Source organism: Trichoplusia ni, chromosome 22 (genome assembly GCF_003590095.1).
Source record: "Trichoplusia ni isolate ovarian cell line Hi5 chromosome 22, tn1, whole genome shotgun sequence".
NCBI classification, from domain to species: Eukaryota; Metazoa; Arthropoda; class Insecta; order Lepidoptera; family Noctuidae; genus Trichoplusia; species Trichoplusia ni.
In genome coordinates this window covers 3,801,214-3,810,572 of record NC_039499.1, presented here as the reverse complement: position 1 = coordinate 3,810,572, position 9,359 = coordinate 3,801,214, and the positions used below count along the sequence as shown (strand labels likewise).

General features: G+C 34.2%; 1 protein-coding gene across 2 annotated transcripts in view; it reads left to right on the top strand.

Moving 5' to 3' along the window:
* Positions 1-354: 354 nt before the first annotated feature.
* The window catches only part of LOC113504638 (rho GTPase-activating protein 23-like), a 29,833-nt gene continuing 20,828 nt past the window's right edge, over positions 355-9,359 (top strand). The window contains exon 1 of one of the 2 annotated variants that reach the window (XM_026887048.1): positions 355-715. In XM_026887048.1, the coding sequence (XP_026742849.1) occupies positions 590-715 (126 nt within the window). In that variant the 5' untranslated portion in view covers positions 355-589. Of the gene's footprint in view, positions 716-3,266; positions 3,906-9,359 lie in introns of those variants that run through there. The other variant, XM_026887049.1, reaches the window with a different exon arrangement.

The following is a 9,359-nucleotide window of genomic DNA, read 5'->3' as shown; positions in this document are numbered from 1 at the left end:
TGTACTTTCATTATAAATGTAGGTTATATGATAGCTGTTAATTTTACTTGCGTAAGAAGAATAAAGGATTTTATGAATAGAAATTAGGAAGTCAAAGTAATGCTTGTAGGTAAATATATAATTAATATCACTAGGATAGTAGTCCGCTCCAAATATTAACTCATCATTACATAGAACAGACATATTTATAAATCACACTTTTACTACGAAAGCAAAAAGCGATACAGAAAGATTACTTTCATTTATGATTTCCTAACGACATCTTTTTCACTAGAATTCATCATACACGCCGTCTGTCCGACACTAATACGATTCCAGTAACGAAATGTTCTAATTGGAAGTTTGGGCGGGTTTGCCGGGACGAGGGCGGGCGGGACGCCAGGGCGGGCGGCTTTCCGGAGATAGGGGAAAACGGAGCGCTTCGCATTCGCACCGCAGCCGGCGACGCGGCCGCACGCGAATACAACGCGCTCCACACTACACACATAGCAACACATGCGTATACAGTGCGATAAAAAACAGACTATTGAAAATAAAACTTGGATTTTTATGTGATTATTAAAGACTTGGTGTTTAGTGCCAGTGTAAAATGACATTAGACAGAGGTGAGAGTTTCGTGAACAAGATACAGCCGGCGGCGTCGGTGTCTTGTCTGTCGCAGTGTCAAAACATTTTCGGGAAGAGGCTGAAGCGCTGGGGCTCCACGGGGTCGTGGGTAAGCACAGCTTTGACCTTCAAACAGTAGACTAGCCGGATAGATATGGGAATGTTATGTTAGGACTTCTGAATTGAGAGAAACTTAAGATAAATGTGTACAAGTGGTATCAGTACCTTTAGTGATATATAAACTTTCTTTACGCCTCCTAGTCAAGAAAAATCGAAATAATTCAATATTTGAATATAATATAATAATTGAAAACAACAGTCTTCAAAAAACTTTCTTCAAACTAAATTATATTTTAAATAATACAAAAAAAAAATGTCGTCGATATTAATAAATGAATCACCTTTTATAACTCGATTGATTTTCTAAAACAGACACCGACTCATCATGTTCTATGAAAGCTTATTGTTTTAAACACACCGGTTAGTTTTGATACATACAAGTTGTTACGCACCCAATGTTTTATAACTAACTTGGGATTATTTTCAATACTTGTGATATACTTACTCTACTTATTCTTGAACGTCACGAAGACATGTGATAATGTTTACCGATGGCTTGGCATAGATTTATGTTATTACACATTGTCTGTCATATTACGACTTGATTTAATAGAAACCTATCAAAACAACTCTAATAAAGTTTTAATTATGAGTAAAACGTACTTTTATGTCATTGTATTTAGCTTATAAGTTCTATTAAGTAAGAATAATTAGATTTTACTGTAATGCATAGTTTTAAGTTTAAAAAAAAAACAAATGGAAATTCAGTCCATGATAAACGTAGCAGAAAAAATATAGCTTCAGAATACTAAAGTTCAGTGCTGACTACAATGCAAAGCAGAGAAAAATAAACTAAATATATGAATCTAAACCATCCAGGACTAAACACGCACAAGAAAATTCATTCAAATCCGTTCAGCAGTTTAGTAGGATTGCATGACATATGGACACACAAAAAATTAGATGTATAAATAAAATAGAGATTTTACTGAAATTTGAATCGCCTAAAACTATTAACAATACATTGATTGTAATAATAGCTTCAAAACAATCGCCAAATATAAATAGACTTCGAATTCAATAGAAACACTTCGATTCAAATTTTTCTTTGTTGTACATTCCGAATACAATTCTCAGGTATCGCCAGTTTTAAATTGTTTGGCACTTACACAACAATTGTCTATTTATTTAAAACACACATTTCGATCTACTCTATGAATAGACTTAATTAAATATATGCACGCCGATTGCTTACATAATGTGTTTACGAATTTTCTTTATCTTACGCTCAGGTACACGATTTGATGGATTACGAAATGCAATTTAAATTATGTAAAAATCGTTGAAGTTCGTCGCCTTGATCATGTGTTGGATGACCTGATTGGCAAAACAAACTATCAGCATTATGCATAATGATACTGTTTTTTTTTTTAATGACACAGGCATTAATGTCACCATGTATTAAAATAGTATTCACAAACGAAGTATCATGCTATCCCTGTCATTTTAAACAGAAAGGTAGAGACAAGTAGACATTTTCGAACGTTTTGGGTCAGTATCATTGATGAGTACTGCTATATTCGAATCCCCTCAAGACATTTTCAAGACCCCTGTAATTCCAAATTGGGATATTTTCGCCATTGCAATTGGTATTTCAACTACGTCTCAATGTAAACGTCGCGGTTAAATAATTGAAACTCGTTGTTCATGATCTTTAAAACACTTATGTCGACTTACAGCACCGTATTAATTTCACAATTATTGCAAGCCTGGTCGTGATATTTAAACTTTTTTTTTAACTAGAGAACAACTTGAACTGCCGAGTTTGTAAATGATGACAGGTCTTTTTCTAAATATTTTTTAACTTGTTAATCTGAGCGTTTATCTTGCAACAGCCTGTCTACACTTGCCTAACCAATGCAGACTATAATAACGTTACAATAAATTATATAATAACCGCCAAATAATAGTAAATTACGCAAAAAGGTCATATTACTACACTGCGACCTCTACGAGAACGGTCATGCGTTAACTGAGTGCTTTCTTGGTACGTGCGTAAACAGTGTCGGTACATAATTATTGCGAAGCCATGTAGGGTTCCAATCGAAATTATGTGAGGGTGGCTTGAAGACCACGTACCACGTTACTTCCGAGAGATACGGTCGAATACTGCCATAGGGGCGCGGGGAATGCGACGTGACTACACATACTCGGGTGTTACTGTGTACCGTGTAAGAATGTAAAACCCGGCTATGAAAGGGGGGGGGCTATGAAGAGGGTTAATTGTATACTATACGTGAGGTTGTGGATCGCGTAGATTATGATATAAAAACGGATGAGATGAAATTGGTATCGTTGCTGTATTTTAAAAGGTTTTTTTATTGGCAATAGTTAGTAGTATCTTTTGAGTTCTGGATAAAGTAGTACATAATATGAATCTGTGAGGTAAAATAGGATAACACATTAATATGATCAATTTCCACCCAATACGCGAAGGAACAAATTGCATATCTATTTTTTGTTACTTGTTTTTACTTAAAAAAGGTGGGAATAACGAGTATACATCATTTATTATGTTTATTTTTTATAATTAACCGCTAAGCTGTCTAATCCTTAACTAATGATACTAAGAACTACTTTAACAAAGTGCCACTTAAGGTAACGTGATAATGAAAATAATAAACGTTATTTTACAATATTTATCTTTCTGTGTATAATCACTGGAGCATTACCTATGCTAATATTATTAAAAGGTAGAGTTTATCAGTAACTGAAGTCGTAGGGGTAAACTCAAGAACTATTAAACCGATTTGAAAATGATTTAACCAATGACAGTTGCAATATTTGTGAGTAAATATTCCCTGATGAAGTGTGCTCGTTTCTGATAGTTTTATAATACTCAATTTAATACTCTATCGTGTATACAATAGTCGCCATAACACATATTACACAATGATTTAATGTGATAATGGTATTAGTATTATCCTTCACAGTACGTCAAACAACGATTAATTAAGTCTAATAAGAAAATTACTCGTTTTCAATGTTTATTTTGCCATTACTGCTCTCTGTATAACTATTGCTATGTGGACAGTCGTTACGGCTAATGGGTTTAGAGTTAAAGACTCGCTTATCTGTCATTCTGTGTGTGACTGTGACAAGACGAAGAACTGTGAACGGAAATGCAGTGGGTCCTCCGAAAATTATATCTAAAACTCAAATTTATTCTGATGTGCTTGGTAAGTGCAATTTCTTATGAATATTTTTTAATTGTTCGGTTGTTGTTTTTTTTTCTGTCTCATTGTTCGATATTACATTTGAGAGGCTTGATCAATACCAAAACCTTTATAAAAAATAGAAAATAATACCAAAACGTCAAAGCATACCAGTGCTTTGACGTTTTGGTATTATTTCATTTATAGAATAGTTCAATTAATCGCTCTACATTCACGGATTCGGATTCGGATCCTAATTCGGATGAAAATATCTTACATTATTACAAGTGTCTTTAATTATACCGATTTATCGCTTCCGATTTCGTTGTTATACCATAAACAGTTCATAAATCTGGTTTACTACAACACGATAGCTGCCAAATTGTTTCCCTAATCATAGATCACAATACAACAGCATAATTGTATTAGTATTTTATTGTTCAAGGAAGGATTTGGACTAAGTAGTGTATACTGACAGGATAATCTTAATCAATGAACGTGTTATCCAAACAGGAAATGTAGAATATAAGTTATGTAGTGAGTTCTATTTTAAACTAAGTTTGTTGATGCAAGAATGTATGTGAAAACTTTTTAACAATGACACACGGCGATTAGGTTCTAAAGTCGATAGAACCTTTATTTTAATAATCAGACAAGCGTGAAATAATCATTTTTTAATTAAATAAAAAACAACAGAACACAAAAAACACCTTTGCTCATCTAACAAATGTTTGTCTCAGACGGGAATCGAACTCACGACCTCTTATTTAGCAGTCAGGTTCACTAACGACTTCGCCAACAAGCGAGTCCGAATAATCATGCAATGCCAGCCATTTTGCGTGTGGACGCGAAATATAAAAATAATAAACGGGTTGATAGAGGCTAACGCTCCCGCGGTGGAAGTGCCCGGCGGCCGGGACGCGGGACCTTGTCGCAAACTGGTCGCGATGCGCGCGCGCACCGGACTGGTTTGCCGGCCGTCAGGTGCCGCCAACACTTTTACGTAATTTTGCAAACGTAATGTCATTATCGCTAATGTCGTGACAGTCTCCTGTTTTATTTTTTGAAAGTATAATCATGGGTAATGATTCCCCCTCCCCCCTTGGTACTTTATGTGAGTTCATATCATTTTGTTTATGTTTTCAGTCTCAGCTATATCAATGAAGCTTTTATGTAGTATTAGTAGGTAATAGATAATTTTAGACTAAAATACAGCAAAACGATGAAAGTATCCATTGACATTCAGTCCAGACTGTGATTTGGCCATTTAGATAAAATAACGATATTTCTATGAACGAAACGTTGTTTAAAACATAAACAGAGACGAGAAACGGATTAAATTAAATCAAGAGACTCACAATGCGTATATGTAACTTGTAATAGCAGTAATGTCTATTAATGGCATCGTAACAGCCACAAGATTATTTTTACTATACATCGAACTAGTAAATAATGAGCGGACATGTTATAAATAAAATATAACTCCCACGCAACATGGAAACCAACGTGTCAAGGTTCAACGTATATTTATGTTCTGCACGTAATTAACTAATTCCGTACTAACGCATCAGTTTGACTGACAGCTGATTTATCACGTGTATAGCGAAAGCTAGCCGACTGCGTCAGAAAGAAGGTTATGTTCCGCAAATTAATGTATGTTTTGGGTATAGTCTCTTATCAAAGATTGGATGGATTTGAGCTTGTGAGGTGTCGTTAGATTATACTCTCTTCAAAGATATTATTTTTTTATATATTTTATTTATAAACATTTTCTAAATTGAAATTTTAACGACACCATCTTTCAATAACACACCGTCTAGTTACAAAGCGTCTGTTGTCTATCGTGTTTACACATACGTATTGAAGAGAAAGCAAACATCAATAACAAACTTCAAATTTGAATGTATTTAAACAAACAAGTGCATCGCCAAGCGAGTTATCAAATATTCAGTAATAAATTACAGTTCCCTTGATACAGCACTTGCCTTGCATTATGCAGGAAAGTGAAAGCGTATAATAATATCAAAACAATGGCGTATCTATATAAATTTCACTTTAAGTTTTCTCGGGACAATAATATTCATGATTACTGGTGTAATGGTATTGTACTCCAGTAATGTTAGGGATAACAGATGCAACAATGGTAGATTGCTTTGTTTTTTTTCCCTAATATTAAACTAAAAGATAATTGTATGATGATTCTTTCGAAAGCTTTGACGAAACGTTGATAATTTTATTTAAAGAAAGTCGAAGCAAACAAACACATAAATTGTTTGTTATTTAATAATAGAAATGAATCTAAAATTCCATCTTTTCTACAATGAATATAATTTATTAATCTATTAAAAACCTTGACTGTCTCCACGTATTATTGACTCGCAGCACAATAAATTGCTCGTAAAACGTCAAAGAAAGACGCCAGAGAGAACCACAACTGACCACAAGAGATAAAAACATTATCTTCTGTACATAAATCTTTGTAAACAGCTGAATATCCAAATGATAATATGCTAACTTTTTACGATAAACCTATTTGATTTACGACAAAAAGAGGTTTGGATCGGTCCGATTATCGAATATTTATTTATTGAAGCCAGTTTTTTTTTTGTTATGGGCCGATGGCTGCAAAACACCTGGTTTCCATAACTTTCATGAAATTCTTAAGGAAGATACACAAAAAATATTAGATTTACAAATTGATTCGATTCATGATTAGCATTTAAGCAAAAAGGAAGAAAGTTTTAATTAATATCGGATGCTCATATCATCGCAGAATTGATGAGTTAAATGGCATTCGATGGTTTCTAGTTTTCTACTCATCTATCACTCGCTGTACACATTTAATTTTGATAAATATCGGACCATATCTCACTAAGATGACCTCAAAACCGTCATTGTTTACTTTTACGTTTTGACAAATGAGTAAAATTAAAATAACGTGGTCTTTGATTGCGTTTGTATATTTCTTTGACAAGCGTTGTTGCCTGAATGGTTTAGTGGATTTCAGCTTAATAGGTGTCCTTACAATCGTCCTATTTTTCACCAAATTTATCTATTATAATATATTAATTTATTTTAATAATGTTCATTTACGTATTACTACACAGTCTTATTGTTTCTTTACTTCAGATATTTACTCATTTTCTCACGTGATCTGATTGTCGCACGTGCTTTGTTAGCACCTGTGTTTAGTTGGAGTCCTGCCCATTTGACAAGACATAAGAGCAAAATTTTTCAAATTCTATAAATATGTTATCGTCAGATGTTTGTTTGTTTGTTCGGTAAACCCAGGTGTGCCTGTGACCCTTATGCGTTGGCCTTCAACGGCGCGTAACTGTATGTTAATAGCATTATTAGATGTCGCTTTTGTTGTGGTTTTAGCTTTAATTTATATTAGGGACTGTTATATTTCGGTTGTTGCAACGTGTTTGATCATATCATAGCTAATTAAATTCAAGTAATTATAAATTAATGTATAACAAACGACTTATTATTAATACGCTACAGAGATTGGAAGTAGGTACATTATTTAGTTGTCAGGTTCAACTAACAGTATCGTTTAAATAATATCTTGAGTTACTTAGTTTACATTTTCCCGCCATCCTACGCAAAATCAGCCTTAAGAAGTAATTAAAATAACATTTACTCGTAGGTTTCTATACGTCATTAGTGTCATAAGCAAACTTGTCGTTTGGTAGAAGAAATTGTCAGCATTGGAATAGAAAACAAATTAATTATTTACTAAGTGACCTGAGTCTTGTTAAATTCCCTCCTCTTTATCGGTTTCGCCTATACTGGATAATTTTGTCCTAAAATATAACTATATACTTATATATCGATTTCACCATAAAATATTGATATAAAAGAGTTTCACTTTTTTGCCACAAATTAAAGACATGGAAAGAAAACCACATGTTTTTTCTAGTTTTCCTTTTTATATTTGCAGGAAAGTGTATTTGTAATTTCCTACAACAAACACCAGTCGGCCAGTGAGCGGCGGTCGCGTGCGCAAGCGCAACGTTACGTCCGTTTCTTCATTCCTCACCTATCAGCTCGCTAAATCATGAGATATTATCTCTTTACATTGTCGAAATCATTTTAAAGTGATGCTACAAAATGCGGGCGTAGCTTGATTGAATTATGTAGTACGAAACAGACCGGTTCGAAACAGGTTATTAGGTAATTCGAGAAGTAGAAATATATAGGCACCCGCCTTTTAATATTTTGACTAGAACAATCCATATTTGTTGGTAAAAAGCGGCTTATTTAAATATTAATATCAAACGTCCCACAGCTGGGAAAAGGTCTTTTCCGATACAAAGGTATTTTGTCTTAGTTTTGCAGCATTTTTGCAATTCAGCAATTCCAACAAATCAATCCATACCAAATGATTTATTTCCGCTAAAAGCCAATAGGATACGACTATAAAACGAACTCTCTACACCTACTCCAGTGATTTTACATAGACTCACTTTGCAAGTTGAATAGACCAGCCCACTTACCGCTCGCCCTACAGCCCGAGGCAATGACCGACATTTTTACATTATAAAGAAACCAAGCGATTCGTTTACTTGACAATGCACGAAATCAAGATGAAAACGCAATCCTAATGTCGCAGTATTAATTAAACTTTCTTTAAGTGACCAACTTTCTTCTGAGCTAGGTTTACTTGCTGCCATAGACTTTCAGACACAGACAGTGCATACAGTAAGAAGAAACTTCATAAATGCGAGATGATGGCAAATTGATTATTTTATTTTTCTTTGGATATTGGAAATTAGTCTTAAATTTACCTACTGACAAAATTTTAATTGTATTTTATCAATGTATAAAACTCTACATAGCTTGGACAAGGCTTCGCAGAATCAGAAGTTATTTTTGAATCGTAAATGCTATATAATTCCAGATGACATAAATTCCTGATCTTTTTTCTTTTTTAGCTGACAAATCCAGATTGTGATCAATCCCAGTTACAAATGTATCAATTGTTTATATTTTCTATCGAGCCTTGTATCTCCACTCAACCTCAACGCGACCAGTCCCCGTCCATTCAATACGCATGTCCGCGATTTCTAACGTTTGCGGTTTCGCCCACATACGCACCGCGGATCTACTTATCAGGCGCCTCACACTCCGGTATTACATCGAGATGATTGTTTACTCGCAAATGATCACTTGATGCTTCACATCGTTTACTTTCTGCATATTAGAATATGGATCTGGGCCACTGAAATTGATGACAGTCGACATCTTTCTTTTGCTTAGAAGAATTCTCGTCAAAAAGGTCTAATTTAAAAAGAAATATTACACTTGTTTAAGACTCTTTAATCCCAGGTTTACGTGTGATAATAAAGTATATTTTCAATATAAAAACTACAATGTATACAAAAAGGTATAAGCTAGTTACACAACATCAACATCGTGCGCTGTACTCCCCTATTATCACGGCCTAGTTGTCGCTCGTGTGTTGTAAGCCTT